Source organism: Euwallacea similis, chromosome 10, assembly GCF_039881205.1.
Source record: "Euwallacea similis isolate ESF13 chromosome 10, ESF131.1, whole genome shotgun sequence".
Taxonomy (NCBI): Eukaryota; Metazoa; Arthropoda; class Insecta; order Coleoptera; family Curculionidae; genus Euwallacea; species Euwallacea similis.
In genome coordinates this window covers 2,169,826-2,192,819 of record NC_089618.1, presented here as the reverse complement: position 1 = coordinate 2,192,819, position 22,994 = coordinate 2,169,826, and the positions used below count along the sequence as shown (strand labels likewise).

The 22,994-nt window shown below is 40.8% G+C and overlaps 3 protein-coding genes across 3 annotated transcripts; 2 read left to right on the top strand and 1 right to left on the bottom strand.

Annotated features, from left to right (window-relative positions):
* Positions 1–203: 203 nt before the first annotated feature.
* Positions 204–17,864, top strand: Atx-1 (Ataxin 1). Its single transcript, XM_066393752.1, has 5 exons — positions 204–361; positions 9,573–9,729; positions 9,789–10,599; positions 14,616–14,729; positions 15,261–17,864. The coding sequence occupies exons 2-5, from the start codon at positions 9,599–9,601 to the stop codon at positions 15,657–15,659; spliced, it is 1,455 nt and encodes a 484-aa protein (XP_066249849.1). The 5' UTR covers positions 204–361; positions 9,573–9,598; the 3' UTR covers positions 15,660–17,864.
* A 537-nt stretch (positions 17,865–18,401) lies between these two features.
* Vps45 (vacuolar protein sorting 45) lies at positions 18,402–20,529 on the bottom strand. The gene is made up of 4 exons (XM_066394350.1): positions 20,096–20,529; positions 19,848–20,043; positions 19,462–19,691; positions 18,402–19,414 (listed from the first exon to the last, which is right to left on the bottom strand). The coding sequence occupies exons 1-4, from the start codon at positions 20,433–20,435 to the stop codon at positions 18,462–18,464; spliced, it is 1,719 nt and encodes a 572-aa protein (XP_066250447.1). The 5' UTR covers positions 20,436–20,529; the 3' UTR covers positions 18,402–18,461.
* A 407-nt stretch (positions 20,530–20,936) lies between these two features.
* LOC136411492 (meiotic recombination protein DMC1/LIM15 homolog) lies at positions 20,937–22,911 on the top strand. The gene is made up of 7 exons (XM_066394079.1): positions 20,937–21,216; positions 21,657–21,846; positions 21,908–22,075; positions 22,142–22,261; positions 22,327–22,461; positions 22,518–22,681; positions 22,760–22,911. Exons 1-7 carry the CDS (start codon positions 20,997–20,999, stop codon positions 22,870–22,872), a joined length of 1,110 nt encoding a protein of 369 aa, XP_066250176.1. The 5' UTR covers positions 20,937–20,996; the 3' UTR covers positions 22,873–22,911.
* The last annotated feature ends 83 nt before the right edge of the window (positions 22,912–22,994 follow it).

The following is a 22,994-nucleotide window of genomic DNA, read 5'->3' as shown; positions in this document are numbered from 1 at the left end:
ATCGAACTTGCGTACGCTGCAGTGTTGCCAAATTGCATCTAACGAAGTCATCTTTCCCTGCGGGGGTTAATTCTGTCCCGTGTAGGCCAGGAAATCCTGCTACTATAATATGGCAACGCCTTTTACGACGCCACTGTCTGGCCCGTACACACGCTGTAATATAACTTTCAATCGTTCACTACGTTACGTTCAGTTTGCGCTCGTCCACGTTGTCGCGTGTTCCGAACGCCCAATACCGGGGGCAATTTGAGCGTAGTCGATTGTCCGAAAGCGCCCCTGTCAGGAAAAATTAAGGACCCTTCACATGGCTGCAGGGTACCATGGCGCCCCGATAGCACCCAGCAGCAGTTCTGCCCTCAAGGTGAGCGCTTTCATCTATTACTTCAATGTCAAGGTTATGAAATTTTCGACTACACACTATAATTTGCGTGTGCCGGCAGGAGTATTTTCATTAAGTTCAGATAAGCCTATTTCCCCAATACTGTAGGCTAAGGCTGCGGTCACACTGTGGAAGCTAGGACGTCACTTGCACTAAGTACAAGTGAGTGCCCGGTTATTAATAGAAGTTTACTCACGTCGTAACCGGTAGATAGTAAAAGGAATGCTGTCGCTGATTGAAAATCGCACAGGGTCAGATCTGGTTGGCGAACGGGCTTCGTGGACATTTCTTGCGTCATAAGGGTAATTTTTGCTTTTTCAAACTTGAAAGAAAACGTTTCCCATTATAGAGATTCATCCTCATTGATGTGCAACAACACATCCAACAAATGCATTCACTTCGAATAGACTTATCGAGCGAGCAACGAGGATAGTGTTCGTCAATAAAACGAGTTTCCTTAAACGAGTATTACCTTAATGAACATGCACCAGCATGTTCAATAATTGACTGTGCAAATGGCATTGCGATGATGACGATCGATCGCACATTCCGCCGCGACTGAATGAACATTCGCATTCTATTGATCGGCTCCTGGTCGAGCTGTTCTATGTGTTAGATAAAAACAGCCGGTGATGGAGTATGCCGAGTCACGATATAGTACACAAAAGATTTTATCCTCCTCCTCCTCCTGATGGCCTATTGCACGGACGTCAATGAGGAGCAGTTAAGGCCCCACGTGATTCATGATGATGATGATGATGATGATGGTTCAGTGAACCAGCTTATTAATGTAATTGCGCCTCGGCAGGAGCAGCGACAATTAACCGCAGGATATGCGAATATGGCAGTAGTGACTCACCTTATTAGCATAATGGCGGACAACGGTCAGTTGAGGTTGCATGGCGAATCCTGCCCTTGAACACCTCATTCGCTGCTTGAAACATAATTTGTGGGGCGGTTTCAGGCTGAAAAGGGTTAAAAAGGTCTAAGTTAGTGGCATTCCTCCAAGTCCATGGGCAACTTGAACTCAAACATGCGGTACATTTAAAATGTTTTCAAATCTACTGAATCTGGGAACGCTTGTATGTATAATACTATACATGCGTGTGTATTATTACAGTGTTTTTCCATATGGAACTCTCAGTGCATTTTTAATGCTTCTTAATTTATTAGCGAATACTCGACACTCTGTATATTTTCCGAAGTATGAAATCTAGTGAAATCGACAAATGCATCGCCTTAGGAAGTAGAAATATTTTTGGCATATTCTATTCACATAACAACAATATCCAGGAGTGGGAACACAAAGCCCGACTTTTCACGTGAAAGACCCGGTATATTTTCAATTATTTGAAATCTACTGAAATGAAGAAATATAAATGTCTCAGTAGATTTTCTAGAAGACTTGAGATGGTTTTCAAATCGATGAAATTTCCGAGTTCTATTCGAAGTAATAGCAGAATCCATACTTGGAGATATGAAGCGAAACTTTTTAATGGACATCTAGTATTTTTTTAACTTTTTGTCTTAATGTACGTCAGATGTGTCCTCAATAGAGGACATAGAAGACTTGAATCCCCGTTGGAAATTTATTCCATATATGTATCAGAATTTTTGAGCAACAACATCCAGATTTTACAGTTTTCGAGATATATGTATAACGCTGTTTCTCAAGACAAGCAAAACACCCTGTATATTTCTGGATTTTTTCATTCACTCTTTAAAATCCCGAGAAGGAGAAGGGTTATTGCATGAACAATCAGATCTATATATTGGCATTCAGATGGTGGCCCCCCTCAGTCTGGGGGGGACACAATACGTCCCATTCTCGCACGCAAACCGATAGAATTAATTCCGACGTGGCCTTGACGGGAAACAATGGACGAGCGCGTGCATTCCGAGAATGCAAAGGAGATGAGCCGAATTTGCAGCAAATTTTTCCCCAGGGGCGAATTCAGATCTGGGGCCCCTTGTGGGAACCTCCATCTCGTGACACCCCGTATATTTGCATACCCGCTTACGTGGGAGAAGCCCTAGGGCTCTTGTGGCATGCTAATTTTCTGCGGACGTTTTTACAGGCCACCGGAAAATTGTTATATTGTGTAAGGTGATTGAGCTATGGCCAATGCACAGGACCGGAGTTTACATTTAATGGTCTGCTGTCAGAGGGGGGAAGCCGGCTCTGTTTGCGCTCACCTTGAGACTATCCCCAAACGTGTAGCTCTTGAAAAACAACTTTTCTGGCATTGTTAGACGGCCGATCGTGATGGGATACTAAACTGATGGCTAAATGGAACGGACCCAGGAGTTTTTCGAATAAAATTTGGAATTTTAATAAGAAAAAAAGTTGTGTGGTCGGTGCTTGACCACCTGAAAATCAGTCTAAAAACGATATAAATCTGAAAAAACTTTTCCCCTTTTAATTAATCGAATTTGGGCAGAAAGCTCCTCATTTGGCTAACAGGTTAACATCAGTCCCCCGTAACGCCTTTAAACGCACCCGTCCATAAAACAATTCCAATTATTACATTGTTTATTAATCACTTTGGCGGAATAATAATAAAAAGGGTGTCATTGACACTGTCTTTGGGTGGGGCCAACGCCAATTGACGTCTATTGTTGTTTGAGGTGGTTAGCATCCTCCAACTATTGCGGAGGGCTCAGAAGGGCGAAGGCACGTGCCCGTAGTTTAATTCAAATTAGCTCTAGTTTTCTCTCTCATCCGCACGTGGCAACTATTAACCCAGCGGGCGATCGATAAGAACGGTGTTTCCATTCAGTTCCTACAGCGATTGCAACGTCCATACCCCTCGCCCCCGAAACCACCCCACATTATCATCGCGAAGGCCCGGGGGCCCCAAAAACCGCAGCTCTGGATAAAGGCAGGCAGCATGAATGAAACGTTCCCTTTCTCCCTTTCTTTCTTTACTCCCGCACAGGGGCCGAAATATTCACCCTTCTACACGTATAGGGGTAGTAAATTGTAGAACATATTTTGGGTAGCGGCGTTGTCGGCGGGTCAATATGGCTTGACTTATTTCGCGTCATGATCAAGGTCAAATTATCAAATTCCGCGTAAAAACAAACAAGTGCCTCGTGTACGACCCCGGGTGGGGTAAAAATAACCCCCGCGGACGGGGTAGCCGTGGCAACAGCGCGGGAGTGGCGGTTGTACGTCGTCCGGGGGCGGCGCGACCGGGATGAATGGGCGCTGTTGCCATAGCGACTGCATTAGGCAAGGCTGAATTGATTTTCGAGCCAAGGTTGTGGCGGCCGGGGTGTGATACGCCGCCGCCACCTGAGGGTGGCACTCGTCCAGGTGATATGTATGTTAGTTTGATCGCGCTCAATTAGCTGCGAAACTAACTCTTAGGAAACCGAGACCAATTGTCATTTAAACGACATTAGCAATCATTATTGCCCGCCTTTGAAAGTGGGTGGGTTGCGGCAATTTTGCGGTTCAGCCGCTTTGTGATGGTTCCCAAGAGCATGAAAATGGTGTTGTAGTAAATTTTTATTAGGGAAGACCATAAAAGGCTGCGCCATGTTATAAAGCAAAAACCGACCCATAGAGAATGACCTTGTCGAAATTATTTTTGACTCGAAACCCTTTTCACACCTGCTCGAGGAACCCAATTGCGAATGTACATCCGCAATTAGCTTCTTTGGCTTGATATAAGATATGCAAGATAAGCTGTAAAAAGGACGTGTTAAAATTGGAAACCCCAAAAATGAACACGCGGTGTGGTACTTAATGTCAGTTAATATCTGGTAACTTCCGTTTGATATAATAAAACTACTGCGAGATCATGCAATGTTGCCAGTTGGCATGTTTTATGCAATGGTCAATTGTCATCAGTGCGAAACTGTCAATTTTAAAGTTGAATATAACATGTGGAAACTTTGGCAACCATGCAAATTTATCATAATCTCGTTGCTACTTTTAAAAGCGGGTGCAACAAGTGCCCCGATTACCACCCAAAACTGGGCTAAAGTTCAAATCTGACAACATTACCTCATACCAAAAAGCAGTGTTGCCGATGTGATTTTTTTTCGTGTTTATTTAGAATCTCGTTAATGACCACCAAATTCACCGTCACTTAATATTGGAAATTCCACAACATGGCCCGGATTAAACTCTAATTGAGCAGTTCTAAACTCCCATCGTAAACTGTTATCTACGAACCAATAAGCGCGTAAACATCCAACTATCACGTACGCACTCGCGATTTATTTATCTTTGAATACACAATAGAAATGCACATTTTTGCTGTAAATTCTCAGCTATCGTTTAACACAGCACTCGAGAACATTAATGTAGGTATCGATACCTTTAAAACCTTGGAAATAAAATTGGAAAAAAATTCAGAATATGCTGGAAAAGGTTCTGGAAAAAAAGAGGGTAGTTTCAGTATTTGAAAAGGAAAATTTTTACATAATTTACATACAAAAAGTCATCAAAACCGAAATTTTTGAACCCATTCTGAGGGTGGATTAAAGTCCATCTAACGTCGTTAAATACTGTTATTTTGACGTTTTCAAATTGTGTCAAAATAATAATGTTTCTCAGAAACTGAAAATTTTGTAAAATCGCAATTCCAAATTTCCAACGTCAATCAAAACAGATGTTTGGGGGAAACATTCTAACGATCAATTGTGTGTTCTACAGCATATTTTGAAACTCACAATTTAATGAAAATAACGTTAGAAACAGGCAAGCTCGCAAATAAAGATTTGTTGAAAATGTCAGGATTTTCACTTTGATGTATCCTCTATTGAATAGAAGGAAACAAGCAGTTATCAAAGTTCTCTATTAAATAAGGTAAAGGACACAGTTCTCAAATTTTGACAGTGGTATTTATAGATGTGTCCAAAATTTTCCGTCAAAATGAACTATTTTTGACAGCACGTTTCTATCTTGAGTCAGGGAAAAAGAACACAGTTTCAGTTTAATTATATTCAAATAGAATACTCTTGACAGTCTTTTCACATCTTAATTTAATTAAAAGTAGGGGCTTCGAGCTAGAGAAAAGGGACATCGCTTAAATAGAAAAATTAAGCAAAACATAAATTGAACCACCCTTAAATTCTGCCTACGCTACTGGAATTTTTAGTCTAATGACTACATAATGCAGCATTTTAAAACAACTAGTTCTTGCCTTCGTGGCCAAAACCAAGAACGTAGAAAGTAGGAGAAGGGGCGCAGTTTGATTTGACGATAAAAATTATTCAACCACCCTTAAACACTGCGGGTCGCAAACTAAATTAATTTGAAATAAATGCTATTCTGTTGGGATTGTTCAAGTATCAGTTCTGATTAAACCAAATCGATTTTGAAATCACTGACTGAGCCTAATGAGTATAAATGAAAATAAAATGTTGGTTTTTACAACCAAAACTCAGAGCGACCAGAGAAGAAGAAGGGTCGCAATTTGATTCTAAAATAAAAACAGTTTTACCACCTCTAAATACTGCACATGCAATGGGAATTTGAACAGTGATTTTTGACTTTCACCCTGATATAGATGGTTAAAATCTCAGCTAATTTCTTGTAGAATTTTCAAAACGCAAACATGAAAATCGGGTCCAGGGTGGTACTGAACCACCCTCCCCTTGCCGCTGTGACTTTCCTGGGTTGGCAGCACCCCCGGGGACTAGTCCATCGTTCCGAGATTCGACGTGCACAAAAAGAGCACCATAAACACGACCGTGGACCCATTGTTATCTCGAGAGGCCCATTACGGGCCCTGAAGTGGTTCTATTGTCGAATTCTTGGAAGTATCACATCTCGCGACCGGCGGCCCTCCCACTCCGACCGGTCGTACCCGAGTCTTTTGGTTCCGTGGTCGCGGTAGTATACGTAGTACCTCGCGGTTAGGCCTACGTAAAGGATGATGACGTATTTGTGTTGGTGGTGCGTATCACGGTAGTACCGCGGTCGTTGTGCAATAGTAGTTACTGTACAGCAGCAGCGCGAATGGTTGTTTTGGAGCTTTAAAACCAAAGAGACGCTAGCTGCAACAGGTTAGTGCTTTACTGGTACTACAGATGAATTAAAAAAAATGGCCGATAGGGTGCGTAGTAAATGCATGCGCTAATAATATATGCAATCGCAGCAGCAGCAGTACTCGATAAGTATCGCATTGTGTAACCGAAAACTAATTGCATACTCCACATTATTTTAATGAATAATAATTAAACGTGCAGTTCCAGGGTCGTTGCAGCCTCTTGTCAGCACTTATCTTAGCATTCAAAACAATCAAAAATCCTTAATCGCTCTCTGAAAAATGCCACAAACTTTAATCGAACGCAGCTCTTTGAGGGGGTGCAGTAAGAAACTGCGGTAAAATGGGTGGGATACGGTCCTGGACGGCGTTACGCAATATAAAATAGATACGTATTAATAGTGTGCACGGGCACAGGTGTTTCTGTTTACTATTAAATCTACTATTCATTACTGGGTCTTTTATTATTATCTCGATTTGCGTAACGGCTGATTATCGTTTTCCGTTTACGGTGGAAATCTAACCGGATAATTGATGTGTTAATGAAAACTGCCTGAAATACAACAATGTGGTTCCCGAACGATGCTTGTAATTAACGCGTCAACGATTTAAAATTGAATTATTCCCATCCGGCCCAGAGAAGTCTAAAGACCGCGAAAAGTCGTAAGAAAAAAATTGAATTTTTGGAAAGGCAGAAGTATGCAAGATGTTGCTATGCGTGGAAAGGAGAAAAGTCCTGAAAAACGGAACATGAAACCTATAGAATCCTAAATGCAAAAAGAATACGTGAAAAGGTTCCTCAAAATTAAAAATTTTAAACTGGTTCCTATTTCATGTTATTCCAGGATACTACCCTACACTGGGTCCGAAGTGCAACATGAAAGAATCCGAAATAAAGGGTAATTTATCGAACTTTAACTCTTTATATAAACACCAAAATGACATGGAAAACTATCCTGCATCAAGCCGAAACATTGTTATATCTAAGTGAAAAATATAGAAAAACTGTCTCGATGCCAATTTTCATTGATGTTATAAAATCTTAAAAAGTACCTCCCACATAAAAACATCTAACGAACTGTGATTTTCCACACAAAACATCGAAATTGTACGCGGAAAGTTTTCTAAAACAGACACAGATGTTATCGTTATTGATAACGACATGTCATAAAAACAGGCTCCTATCTGAGACCTGAAGGAACCTATAACAAAAAGAAACTTGGATGAGATATGTATCATTTAATAAAACAGCCAAATTGGCTCCTATACGAGACTTGAAAGAACCTGGAACAAAGACAAACTTGGATTAGATGTGAATCATTTAATAAAATGCCCAAGTTAGAGTTCCTACGCGAGACCTGAAAGAACCTGCAACAAAGACAAACATAGATTAGATATGAGTCATTTGATAGAACCTCCAAACTAGCTCCTACGCGAGACCTGAAGGAACCTGCAACAAATAAAAACTCAGAAATAGATTAGATATGAGTCAGTTTGGAGTGAAATTTGCCTTGAATTTTGAAATAAAAAATATTTTATCGAATATGGAATTAAGTGCTCCGTCATGGGAGACCTAAAAGGCTAAAAAATCATGAAACTGGAAATATTTAGAAGAGTTGAAAATCATTTTTAAAAGGCCCTAAGATTCTCAGTGGAAAATGAGTCTTGAAAATGATTCCTGGACTTGAGACTAACCTAAACTAACCTAATCCATGGAATAGTATTTGCTGTCAAAATATGTCAAAATTCATGGAAGTAAGCGTGTTCGGAGATTCCTGAGCTTGAAATCGCAATCGCGGCAACATGGCTGCCTCCACGATCAAACCGAACGTGCCTCGAGTACAAGGCGAAGGTTACGCCGCCTAACCTTACCCAACGAAAGCATATCAGCAAATTCCCGGCCATTAACAAATCGAAACTTGCAATTGTGTCGTTTCTTTGTCAAGTAGTACGTACCAAGACCGTAAGGGGCAGCAGCAGCACATTATTAAAAACCGGCGCTCCGATGAGCTTATCTCTGTCGACCGAAATAAAAGCGTCCCACGCGGCAAAACAATAGACATCCCACATGAATTGTGTCAATTACCATAATAAACATTATTTATTGAAGAAAGAACAATGTAACATTTGATGCGCGTTAAAACGCGCTCACGATGATGGGTTCGCTGATTTCGTACGTTTTCGAGCGGTTACAGGACCGGACGTGAGGCCATTACATGACCCAAACATACCGCTTACCTACGTCTCTAAATGTCAACATCCGCAATTACCAATATGGGCGCAACCGTACGTCAAAGGTGTGGTTGACCCATGGATTAAATGAGCAGGAAAGTGGCGCGAAATTTAAAAAAGTCATCTGAATGTATGATATCAATGTCATACTTTAAGTGTCAATTCTACGTCTACCTGCACTCACGCTCATGCAGGAGAAACTTACGTCAATTCGCCATTTACGTAAACTCCTGCTGACATCTGGCAGAGTTGCGGGAAAGAACTTAACCTCAATCGTGCACGTTCGCCATCTTTGGGCTTAAAAATGAACAATTTCAGATTACTTATTTTGTCGTGTAGTCTTATATTCCTCAAAGGTAATTTCTCGGATCCGGTCCTGAATTCCTCGGTTATTTCCAATGTATACGCGCGTTCCTCGTCCAATCTGATATATTATTATTATATTATGATATGTATTTATAACGTGAACATGAGTAATCATATGGTTTCTCGTTGCCAAGGCCGAATTCCCCTGGTTAACGACAATTACCCACATGAATGGTCCCTTAAAACAATACGCGCGTTGTTTGTGTGATTTTGAGTGCCGTTTCATTAGCCCTGGAAACAAAAAGCTGAGTGAGTAGCGTTACGCAACACAATAAAATTATACATCTCATCGACTACATCGCAATAGCGCAGCGTAGGTGCGAGTCGATTAATCGCCAGTAACAATTATTCTTTGAATTTGAATACATATGTCCATTTACGTAAAGCAAAATGTCAGACTGTGCAACCAATGTTGCAGTATGAATTTATTTTTGTTTATTTTATACCTCAATTAAATATAGCCAGAGCGAACGAATCTAGAATGTTCCAGAATCTTCGCGAGCCAACGCTTTAATCTCTCTGCTAGTCTAAGCGCTGTAGTTACCAAAGTATTCTGAAGTGTAAATACATAAATAATTGTTTTGTTCCAGGAAGGCTGTAAAAGGCCATCGGGCCGATGATTTCCGCCGGAGTAGAAGGACGACTGCCCTACATGACATACTCTGAACCGTGGAGCCGGAACCCTCCAAAGCAGCCCGCTGAGGTGTTCTTAAGACCTCATCCCAAGCTGCTGCCTCCGGCCACACGGTACTATATAGGTCCCATTCTTTTTCCTCGTAAACAACTAACAAAAATCTCAATTGCAGAACTTACAATGGGGTACCCAACGTGCCCACCTCCTACCCCAACGGAGGCCGGATTGGCAAATACCCTTCCCCGCCGCCCTCCTCCCTCCCAGTCAATCTCACCCACCAAAAAGAGGATGTAAAGGAGGAGCCACTATCACCCTATTCGCCTTACCGGCCCTTCCCTCCAAGTCCCCAATACAGTCTCTTCCCGTATCCTTCAATATGCCCGCAACCATACATGTTGCGGACTCCCACCTTCCCGCCCACCCCATTGAGTCCCCAAGAAATGTTTTCGCCGGCCACCCCTACTGCTAGCAGCACCGCCACCTTTCTTCCGCCCCATCCTGACACCTTCAACCCCCCCACATCGCTGGTGAAGTCAAGTGGGGGGGTGTTGAAGAGGAATTCTCCGGTGCCTAATTCACCCCTGCCCCAAAGCCCCAGTTTCAAGGTCCCCTCGGGAAAAGAAGGGTCAATGAAACATCGGCTGTTGATCAGGCCTGAAGACTCCCCTCGGCCCATGCCGCTGGATCTGCAGAAGCCTCCAGAGGGGCGCAGGCGTCTTGCTGCGAGCACGGCTTCACCCCCAAGGTCTCCAAGAAAGCATTTGAACAACAACACTGTACCGGCTAATTTCCAAAAAGGGCAACTGGTGCAGCTGGGCAATGGCGAGTTGAAAAGGATTGAGGACATGAGGACTGAGGACTTTGTACAATCTGCAGAAAAGAACCCTGCGTTGAGGCTGGCCGAGAGTACAGTGGTTAAGATCGAGGAAGGAAAGGAAGGGCACGTTACCATTACGCTGACGTACGACCAAAGAAGAGCGCAGGTGAGGTTTTGCTGTTTCATAGTTTAAAGCGGTTTAGAGGTTACGAAACTGGCCACTCATGGTCGAATTTTAATGCTGGCGCCAGCATAAATTTCACCAGCTGCAGATGACATGCCTACGCTTTCAGATTTTTCTTGGGGACAAGTTTATGCGATATGAACTAAAAGTTCTCGGAATTGCCACCTTTATAAGTGGCTAACTAGGTCACGAAATACCGACGTTTGAAATTTAATTTGTTGTATCAAAAAGCCATAAAAACTGAGACATGAATCTTGAATTATTTCAATAACCCGCACTAGAGAGTTTTTAAGGAGTCGAGAACTGATTCAAAGTGAATACACAAATAATACTGAACTCGATATTGGGTTCTTTGTATTCTTTCAGGGCCTACAAATGCCCTCAAAAAATTACCCTCAAGAAGAAATTTTAATGAGTTCGGTCCTCGATTAAAACTCGGGAATTCAGGGAGGAGAAATTTTGAAGTTCCGCGATTTTTATCAGAGGGACGAAAGATCAGACCCCGGTAATAGACGAAATATTATAGGCGGATCCTGAGTTGGAGCTGAAATTTCCAAGGTGTAGACTATCAGAATCGCAACTACAAGAATCTCTGACATTGTCGTCAAATGAAAGAATGTTTGATGAGTTGAAAGCTAATTTAAGCCTTAACAATTACCACAACCATAATTCAAATGGTCAGAATCAGTCTGGTCGATGGTTGAATCGAGTTTGAATTTTGTGGACTCAGAAAATCGGTACGAAGTATAACAGATGCGTTCTGAAATTTCATTTCAGGGTTTAGTTCAGAATCTTCAGAAAGAGCAGTTCAGAAAAGAAAAAAAATTGGAAGGAGCAGAATCCAAATGGGGGGGATTCTGGGGAAATCTTTCTATACGAAATATACGTTTTGACGGGGCATATTTTGCCAAATCCTATATGAGACGAACAACTTCCAAACATTGTTACATGAAAAATTTTAAAAACTATGAAGTTTTTGAACGCTCATCCGGATTCGGGGCGTCTATAAGCACTTAGATAGATCCCATGAAGCATTTAATGCTGTAGCGAACGTAAGAAGTGCCTCGAATCACCGGAGGCAAGGTCGGTGACCAATCTCGCGCGAATTTCGATTCACCAGTACCACTGGAAGAACCACTTTCAGCGCTGTTACGGCCGCCTGTTTATTGCCTTTTTATTGCCACCCATATTTTGCATGCGCGTTATTTCTGGTAGAATTCGCTACCGGAATTCGTCCATCACATTGTTTCACTATTTATTGTAACCTCACAACTTAACAACGCGCAGATCTAATTCTTTCAACGATATTGGTAGGAGACACATATAAAAAGGTGATTCGACCCACGGGTTCGATATTTGTTTGTGGAACACTTCAAAAACCCACCTAAAACCGTGTCGACTTGATACTTGAGAACCCGACCGGGGTCAGTGACTTTGGACCGAACGCGAAGGCGCTAGATGCGGCCCAAGATCGCCGGTACTAATGTAGAATTTATGATTTTTCGGGGGCTTAAGGACCCACACGGAAACCACGGAAAATCAGCTTATTCTACTGAGTATACAATAGACCTAAGTTCAAACATGAAAGGGGGCCCCAGTTGGATCTGAATAGCCGGCATATGGGATGTTACCGTTAAGGCCCGAAAATTGTGCTGAGCCCATTGGGCGTGAGACCCAAGACGCAGATCCGACTCAGGGCATCCTTAGAAATCACTTTAATATGTTGAAGACATTTACCTTTTCATTCCTCGGCGGTTGGACTGCTTTTCCCAGCAACAAAGGCACAATTAGATCTCCAGACTCGCGCGTACATAATGTAACCTCAAAAATGAAGATTGGCGGCAAATTTCAGCTGATCGTTGGCCTCATACGGCGTCACAAAAATTATTATTCCCGCACTACCTTAAGAGTCAATTTAATGGGTTTGCATAGCCGATTTCGAATATTATTGAGGACCATTTTGGCTTAATTGATATAATAATATATCTGAATTCCAGAGCTAATTAAATACCTGTCACACTAATTCGAGGTTAATGTTGTGTCGTAATGGCGTAGTACCAAAATGATTAGTGATCGAAATGAATTAAATAAACTGTATAATTTCAAATTTGAGTAATATTATTCCTCACTGCATATTATGAAATCACATTGAACAAATTACAACCTCATCAAGAGTATTAACAGTAAAACTCTTATTAATTTTAATTAGAACATCATCGTATACTTCGCGGTTGCCATTGTGACGTCACTTAGATGGTGAAAAGTGGTCATTCGCACACACGGTACGCCACTGAAAGTCTGAAGTCATCTTTATTCTTATAACATTTGATTATAATATAAATCATTATAATATTTGATTTATAAAGACCAGGAGGGTCGCAAAAAGGGATGATAAATCGGAAAAAACACGTTTCGTTATTCCAAACGGTTTTAAATGCAATGACGTCAATTTGAGTTAAATTTAAAAAATCACGGGCGTCCCTAAAAGGGTGGTAACGTTGAAATATCGCACAGATCATTGCAAACAAAAATGTTTAAGCTTATTATAATATTAAATACTTCAGAATGTCACCTTTCTCTTATTTATCATTGTCATCTATGATTCATCATAATTACAAAAAGTACTATTTTCGATGTTCATGCAAAATTAATTCATTAATGATATATTTAAAACACAACATCGAATAACCATAGTTAGTGTACAGATTGATGTTATATAGTTGGATTTTCCAAATTAATGTATTGATACAAGATAATTCATTTAGATAATTTCTGTGTCATCGATAACTACAGCATGGCCTGCATGATCAACGGATTTAAACTCCTTTGAAAACGGTGATTGCGGATTGAAGATGGCCGCTTCTAAGTGGATGAATAGGACAGATTGTCCATGTGATTGAGAAATTTAACTGCTGATGAGGGCTCTGCGAATCCTAAATAACTTCAAGTGGTATTTTATGGCAAAATGTGTTACTTGTTTGTTTGTGCTTTGCGCACCAGCTGTCGCATTAATTTTCTTGGGATGGCATATAAAAATAATGACGTCATCAGGATTATTGAAAATTGATTAAAGCGGCAAATCCGAGTCCGTTGTCCTCTGGGCTTGCTTTGAACAATGCACCGCACTCTTTCGTGCAATTTAAAGTGCGCAATGCGATTACCAGCCAGCTATCGAGTCACGTAAGTTCTATTATTTGTTTTGACTCGTAAAATAAACAAAGGAAACCAGCTTCGCCAGAATGAGGGACTATTTTTAGCGGAGAGAGAGTAAATGTTTGCCAGTACTATTAACGTATTTCAGTCAGTACGTTCCGGCGTTACACAAACTCACCTCAGAATGAAAAAATAAACGCGATGATTAAGGCATTCTTCGAATTATTTAATCTGCCAGCAGGTTATTTATTTTGTGGCTGAATTAGTCCCCTAATAAACCCTGAAAGAAGAATCAATGGAAGCACACCAGTAGCAGTCGAGGTTATCTCGAAACGTACCAGAAGAAGACAATGCCCGGCTCCTAGACACAACCCATTTCCCATACAACGAACTTAAAATACCAACTGGGCCTTGGTCTCTCTCAAGGACAACAACGTTCCGGTATCGAACGTGGTGGCACTACCTTCTGCTGCCCTCGGCCTCCGCCCCACCCCTCGTAGTAGTACTACGACGAGTACAAGTACGATCGGCATTCCATGCTCAGATTTTACGAGGCAGCCACACGTAATGACGAAGAACTTATTTCTTATAATGGACTCTGCCCCTGATCATTTGAATAATTCACGACCCTTTGAGTGACTTGAGGACCCCTGGGGACGGTCGACAGTGCCACTAGAACTGTCGACCTAGACTAGAACAAAATCGATCATTTTGATACCGTCAAGCAATTCGGGCTCATTTGATCAGTTCCTTAGAAAATCACCTTCTAGAATATGAGAACCTCCGGGGTACTCGAGAACATTACTAGAGTTGCGCCAGCCATTTTGATTAGTTGCTTGTTGCAGGTGGAAGTAGACTCGACGGCGGACCATCCCTACTTCGTGATGGGGCACGGTTGGGCCAGTTGCAGCCCCGACAGGACCCTACAATGCCATGGACTGAAGGTGCACAAACTTCAGGTGAGTGAGGTTAAGAAACATGCGGTCACGCGCTGTTTTGTGTGTAACATGCACTTATCTGACTCGAAGGACCAGTTATTTGTTCAGGTGACTAAGTACGAGCGACATGATAGTTAAAGCGTCCACCGCAATTGCATTTGCGCGGGCAAACACTCTGTTAGGATGTTAAATTGTTTGAACAGCGTTCGCGTCATTTGAGCCGATTTCCAAGAAGCCATAAACAAGACAAATATGGCTTTCTTAGGGCCGTCATATGCGACCGCACTCACGTATTTGTCTAATGGACGATTCCGGGAATGTTTGGACGCTCAGAGAGTCCGCTCCGAAAGATCCTATAATAGAGCTGTACTTATGATATCAACCACGAGTAAACATTTGCAACTTCTAAAGCTTCGGCGAACTGATCGGAACCATCGAATAGTCCCTAATTGGGCTGGTTTATGTTTTGAAGACCCCTGAGGATCTTCAAAACTCCTAAGGGTCTGACTCTCTCAATATTGATCATGTTTTAAATTATGGTTATTCTTTCAGGTAGGAGACGTGATGGTGTCACTAGCACCCCGTGAACCCGCGTCGGCGACTTCCAGCTCTTCGAGGGGCACAACCATCATGACAACCGCTACCACCACCGCCATGTCGGCCCGCCAGTACTCCGGCAACTATAGCAACACCATGGTGACTAACAGCACCAGCACAAATCCGTTCATGCTGCCCTCGCCCAAGAACCACCATCATCGACCCCTGTCTCACTCGCCCCCCAAATCGGTGAGGTCCCCCGACTACGGCCAACCGATGGGGGGCTACTACGCGCCCCCTTCGGCACAACTGACGCCTCTGCCTCTGGACGCCGAGAGCAGGAAGAGGAGGTGGAGCGCCCCTGATGCCATCGAGGAAGAGGAGGAACTGGCGAAGAGGAGTAGGGTGGAATGATGTTTTAAAGTGATAGTTTTGCATAGTAGAGTTAACGAGGACTGATTCATTGTTTGAAGGGGGAGAAAGGGTGGGTGTCAATGGGCAGTCGATGAAGGTGGAGATTATAGTAACAGTTAAGTAATAGTGGCGAGGCCCCTATCATTTTGACTAAAAACAACTGTCATTCTATTGGCTTCGAAAACGGAACAACTGTGGAACATAGGCATTTTCCACAGTAATGTAGGCGGGAAATGCCTGTTTCACACTAGAGACGCTTTAGAAAGCAATGAAAATCATTGTGAGGCGGTATTGAGCGAATCTACCACGAAACTGGCCCCCAGCTAGGGAGGTGTTTGTGATCCATAATAGAACTGGTGAAAATCGACACGCAGCATCCGCCCTAGTTCCCTCTGCCGGTTATTTTTGTAGATATATACTTGCTTATAAGGATGTTGCTTTTTATCGATATTAATAGGTACGGCCATTTATATCGACACTGGACGTTTCAAAGCCGCGCAATGTTGTACATTTTAGTGTACATTTCGAGCCTTTATTTAAAAAAAAACCAATCGCCATTGTTACCCTTACTAAAGTAGTTGAGCTTTAAACTGTTACTGTAGTGCGTTCGTTCGAGGCTTTAAAAGTCCAGGAAGTCTATTTTTTATATAGCTGAAAGATGCATAAGAACAGAGTGCAATCGAGAAACTTGTTTATTTTCAAAAACTTCTCTCGTCATGACAATATATACTAATACATGTAGGGTTAAATGAACTTGTTATAAGGGCAAGATGCAGTAAAAACGTCGGTTAAGTTGTAAATAATCGCAAAAATGAAGGAGTATTACTAAGAGTGATATCTAAAAATGTTAAAGTTAGGTTTTTTGTAGGTACATAAGGACGGAGTTACGGTGGAGTCTGATTGGTGTGTAAGTCCACCTCGATCTCAAATGGCAAGCCGCGTGTGATAAGGAACTGCTTTTATACAAATTCTCAAAGATCTGTGTTTGTGATTTTATTTTATCTTATGTTTGGCAATTATTCAATTACCAGACACAAAATAGAAGCAGTCAGCTAAAATCTGGTTTCACAGCAGTGCCGGAACAGCACAGATAACCGCTATGGAACATCCCCGTTGTGCGCAATTCAACCAACATAGTCCGGCACTGTCCAGCAGCAAAAACGTCCAAACTCCATCAGTGGACCGTTTTGTTCACCGATGGTCTAAAAGCAAAGTTTTGGAAGTTTTGTTGCATAAAAGGAGCTTAAAAATCAATTTCAAAGCCCCATACAAATATAATTTCCATGTGACTTCTTGGCTGTGATACAGTAAAGTATATGTGGAAAGTGCACACTTCCCTCCATTTTATTGCTATATATTGGACCTTGTAGTGGATTACGAAAGGGAACTTGTGTGTGGAGAGTGGTCGCATGGAGAGCCCCTACTGGGTGGCCCAGAAAAGGGGGAAAACAAATAGTTCCATGCTTGTAATAAGTGTCGACTTCTCTGCATAATTAATAACGTAATATACCTCACTTGTGCTTTTTTGTTACGTATGTAAGGTAATTGTGTAGTGGAGGAAATTCGTTCAAATATCGGCAATTCTTTTATAATTTTAATTCATACATAGTCGTAAGTTTCTGTGCATTATTAATTTCGATTTGTAAGATTGCTATACAGAATGTCCAACATAGTGCTACGCCACTGAACTACATACATGGAAAATATTGAGTAGAGTTTGTGATCATTATTTCTTTTTTTATTAATTAATTGTGTACTTGTTATATTTGGCATTCTGTGATATCCTGCTGAATTTACGACAGTATTTTCTGCTTTGAAATTCATTTCCGCAAAGGAAGTGGTACCTAAAAGAGACCCTTTATAGACAAAAACAAATAGACAATGATTTCGAAAGTGCCTTCAATCGCTGATGATGGGTCGGTGAGGGGCAGAAGCACTGCCTTGCGAGGCCCACATCCCCCGCAAATATACATTTTTCTCTCGAGTTTCATTTCCGTTTGTTACTAAAATTTAGGACCTGTAAAAATGTCTTGTTGATAAATTAAAGAGAGAGAGAGAGAAAGAGCTGTAGCAAAAAATTGTTGTATAGACATTATATATATTGTGTTACAGATATATGTATATGGTGTGCCATTGTTGAAATATGTATAACGCCGAGAGACGGCAATACAGTCAAAACAAATAAAAACCAATATCTATATATAAGGAGCAGTTTTTTTTCCCAATAAAACCACTTCAGCCTGAAAAACACATTAAAATTCTTTTTAATTTCAGATTCAAAATCCAGACGCGTCGCTCAGAAATTCATAATAAGGCGATAAAAACCTCTGCTACATAATCTCCTCGTTTTAAGAAGCTTTAAAAAAACTTGTTCGCTACTGAACACTGAAACTAAATTTTATTGTACGTCCTTTAAATGTATTGTTCCCGGGTTTCACGATTTTTCACGCCACAAATGACCTCGATTTTTGATTTAAAAGCCAATAAACAGTTTAAAAAGTTGGAGACAATACTTTTTAACACCTTTTTCCGGATTAATTTTTTTTCCCGATTTTATGATACGCCACTTAAGAGCTCGACTTTTAGCGAAAATTTATTAGAGGGTTTGAAAAGCTGGAATTTTAGTTTTAGCACCGTAAATATGATCAGAAACAAGAAATATTCTTAGAAGGGCTGGTATCGTTTAATATGTATATTTAAACTTAATGTAAATAATATTATCAGTAAAACAAACTTTACACTTTACACAATAAATAAATAATAGGAATGTAGATGGTGAAACATAAGGAACATGGAATGCACCTACTCAAACTTCACATTTCTTAGATGTTTAGTGTGTTTCCGCAACCTCATGTCCTCTCCTTGGAAAGCAGTTTCCACCTCCTCCAAAAAACTCTTTGAATTGTGTATAGTGGTGCCGCCCAGCAAAATATTAAAGCTCGGGTAAGGCTTACTGAAGCTGTGCACTGTAAGGGACTCCTCATAAGTGGCTCCACCCACTATAAAAACCACTATATCTTGAGGCCGTAGCCCACTTGAGTGATTTCCTACTACTGGGTAAACATGCTCTTTAAGTCTGCCATTGACGAGATCTTCTAAAGTGTCGTGTAACAGGGGTTTATGTTGGGTGTAAACGTTATCAACACCATTTAGGCCTTTAAAGAATCGTTTTGTGATTTTCACTGCGTCATCTACGTTGAAGAGGTTGCTTTGCCTGGCATGAGAACCTGCGTATTCGAGTAGATACACAACTCCTTTAATCAGTTTATCAGAAACTCCTCTTTTTTTCAACATTTCAATGAGATGGTATGTTTCATTGTTACTCTGACTTTGGTACCTTAAAGCATACAACATGACCAACTTTGCAGCATCTGCATGTCGAATTTTGTCATCTTGGATGAGCTTTTTGATACTGTTCAAATGGGCTGAATGATCACTTTGAGAGCTGATTTCCTGCTCCACTTCAGACACATCTAGTAAATGGTATTTGGTCACCATAGAGCTAAGCTCCCCCACTACTGTCACATGTTTTGTCACATTCCCTGAGAGCTTTTTGAATTGTGGGTAAGACTCAACAAAATTTTTCATGTCAGAAATGCTTTCAATCTTCTGATGACTCTTTGCTTTGGCCTGAAACTGCTCCATCAGCTGCTTGATGTTTTGTCCAATATCACCATAATTCATGAAAATGTTCTTTGCATAAAAAGGGTCTTGTTCAGCAGAAAGGACCACCTCTAAGAGCTCCTTAGATACACCTAGAATACCAATTTTCAACAACCTACTTACCATAAAAACACTATACCTGGGACATTGGATAAATTCACTCTGTTGTTATTGATGGTCAACAGTTCATGAACCATGGCTTGGTAGGTCCACTGAGTCAGCAAAGGAGTAATGGGGTCATCTCGTCTATCCAAAATAAGCAGCAAGCTGTGTCCACTCTGCCCAAAAGCAAAGAGGGATGATTCTTTGTTCATGACGTCCTCAATGCGCCCTCCTAAGTCTTTGGCAAGTTTGGAATTAGCTTGATACCTTAAAAAAAAGAAAGACTGCTGAAATTTTCACAGCTCAAGACAAAATTGAAATGATAACACCAAAGAAATTCTTCTTCTGTTTGTAGAATGTAGGATTTTGGTATCTTTTAAGCAGATAGCAAAATTTTTTTTCATCTGCCTTTGAATTATTCACCTTATAATTGGTGATTTTTTCAATGACAAAAGCACTGAAACCAAACCCTGCACAGTGCGCTGTAGAGCATTGGGATTCCATGACTGTCGTTCCATACAGCACTGAATGCCCATTGAAAACAAATGTGGATTCACAGCCAAATAGTCCATGTACAACTCAAACACCTCCTTCACCACTTCTTGCTCATCATTTTCAGCTAAAACAAATCTAATTCAAACACACCAATATCACCCTGTCAAAGACCCTACCTAACAGTTTTATGTCAGCTTTGGCAATGATATTTGAGAAGTAAATGTAGTATGCACCATATTTAGGATTACGCAGCTCTCGGCACAACATCTCAATGTTGACCTGCGTGGGCCTGAGGAAGACCAAGCACTTGAGGTAACGGAGCCCCGTAGAGTTTGCGTAATTAGGAGAGTCAATACGTTCCAGCAGAAACACCTCTTTTTGTTGGATCTCACTTTGGCTGTACACCATGCTGATTATGCTGGTTGTCTCTTTGTCCATGAGAAGCACTTTCATGCCTGGCTCGCTCTCGTTGGTCATCTTGTCCACATAAGCCTTTACGGCACCTATTACGTTCATTTTGGGGTGTTTCTTAAAGCTTACTTATGGAGACTTTTGTTGGTAAATAAAAGTCGAATCCAACCTCACTTTTGGTGACGTGACACTCAACTGTTATTGTCACCTGTTTGTCGCCTTTTGTAAGGTATTGATTTTTATGTAACCTAAAATAAAGCTTAATGTTTGAATCATTTGAAGTATATTATAATGCTTACTACATAGTAAGCTTATGTATGTTTGGGTTTTGCCCTCTTAGAACCTAAATTAATGCATTATTGATAATAAAAATTAATAATTTTAATAAAAATTATGCTATTTTATTGTGGTAGCAAGCAAGACAGATTATATGGACTATCTCTGTCACACTCACTCAATTTAGCAAACTTCACAGTTTTCATCTAGAGGGTCATGCTCAAGCGCAGTCAACCAATAGTAATTGGACATTCCCCCGATTCGAAAAAGTTATCCAAGCAGCCGCCATCTTAGAGCATCTCGTGGATTTGAACTTGAAACTGGTTTCGCTTCGTTTTATAAAATATCGATTTATGCAATTCAAAAATCAAAGAAAATTGTTCAAAAGCTATGGAAATGCTAGAAACACCTTTGTGCGAAACAGTGGTTATCAATAAGGCCGATGATACATTTACAGAGGGTACTACGTTGACCACCTCCTCCCATACAGAGGGGGACATCGAGGAGGAGGAGGAAGTTGCTTTTTTGGACGTTGAGATGTTACAGGAGCATGGAGTGGCCTGTGAGGATGTTAAGCAACTGCAGAAGGCCGGAATAAATACTATTAAAGGTAAGAATAAAAATGATTATTGTTAAAAATCGTAACTATGTTTTATTATGTAACTAGGTGTCTTTAATGCTCAAAGATTCCATGTGTACAGCAAGATAATGACAATTTTTGGCGTTTATTTTACTGTTCATCGCTACTACGAAATTTTTTTATTGATCACCCGCTATCCAGCAAAAACATGATATTCGTGTGATTAAACGGGGATTTGTTAATTCGCGCGGGTAATGTTTCCGGTGTAAAGACCATTATTGCAAAGTTCAAATCTCTGCGCGTATTTTCCTTAAAACTTACCCTGATTTCACCTATATTTCTACCAGCCCCCAAACTAATTTAAACAACGAGTTGTGGACTAAATTACGTTCAATGATTCATAGACTAAAATTCAAAAAAGAAATCGCTGAGTTTATCACAATTGAAATGCAGTTTTTGCTTTTTTTTAGGGGTACAAATGTGCACCAGACGTAAACTATTGACCTTAAAAGATTTTAACGACGCAAAAGTGACCAAAATAAAAGACATTTGCTCCAAATTGGGACAAATGAATTCGATTAGCTGCTTCGTAACTGCTTTGGAGGTTTCTGATCAAAGAAGAATGGTTTTCAAATTGACTACTGGAAGTCACAACTTAAAGTACCTACACACATAAAAACGTAAGCCTGAAGAACTTAAACCTTAATAAAAGGGTTTTTAGTAATATCCTTGAAGGAGGGATTGAATCCATGGCTATAACTGAGGTTTTCGGGGAGGCACGCACTGGGAAAACGCAGATTGCACATACTTTGTGTGTGACTGCTCAGGTACCTGGTGAAAACGGCTACCCTGGAGGGAAAGTGGTTTATATTGATACCGAGCATACTTTGTATCCTTTTATTACTTCAGAGAATCCGTTATTTCAACACAGGAAAAGCCTTAACTTAAATTATAGTCGCCCTGAAAGAATCAAGCCCATATCCGACAGATTCCAGTTGGACTCTACAGCAGTCCTAGAGAACATTCTTTATGCAAGAGCATACAATTCTGAGCATCAATACGAACTCTTAAATAGGTAATAAAGTTCTCCTTTTAGTTTCATATCAAACCAATAATTTCTACAATTCCCACGAACAAAAGCGTATCTCAAAAATTCCATGAAGAGCCGGGAATCTTTAAGTTGCTCATCATAGATTCCATAATGTCACTCTTTCGCGTGGATTTTGTGGGAGCCGGTGAAATGTCTGAGAGACAAATGAAGCTAGGATTGATGATGTCCAAGTTGCAGGCAAGACTAATGGGCATATCTAGAGCTTCAGATGGCCACGTAGTTTTTTTTCACAGAAAATCAGTGAGGAGTACAACGTTGCCGTGTTCCTGACCAATCAGATCACCACAGACTTGAATTTTAGTCTTCTTAACGACTTGAAGGTGAAGCCAGTGGGCGGCAACATTTTGGCCCACTCATCAACGACTAGATTGGCATTGAAAAAAGGTATTTATAACTGCTTTTGGTGTGCAAGTTAGAATGTAGCTATACAGGGAAAATGGCAAACTTATTTTAATAAATCAGGAAAAGCCAATCTACGCATTGCCAGAGTGTACGACAGTCCAAATCTGGAAGAATGCGAAACAGAGTTTGTTATCACCAATGGCGGTATCGCTGACCCCAAATCGGAAGATTAATTTGAAGGGTCATAATTACACGAGACTTCGTGCTTAATAATTATTGTTCAGATGAAAAAATCGTTTTGCGTAGTTTCAAATAAACTAAGCTTACTACGCTTTATCTCAATAGAAAACAATCC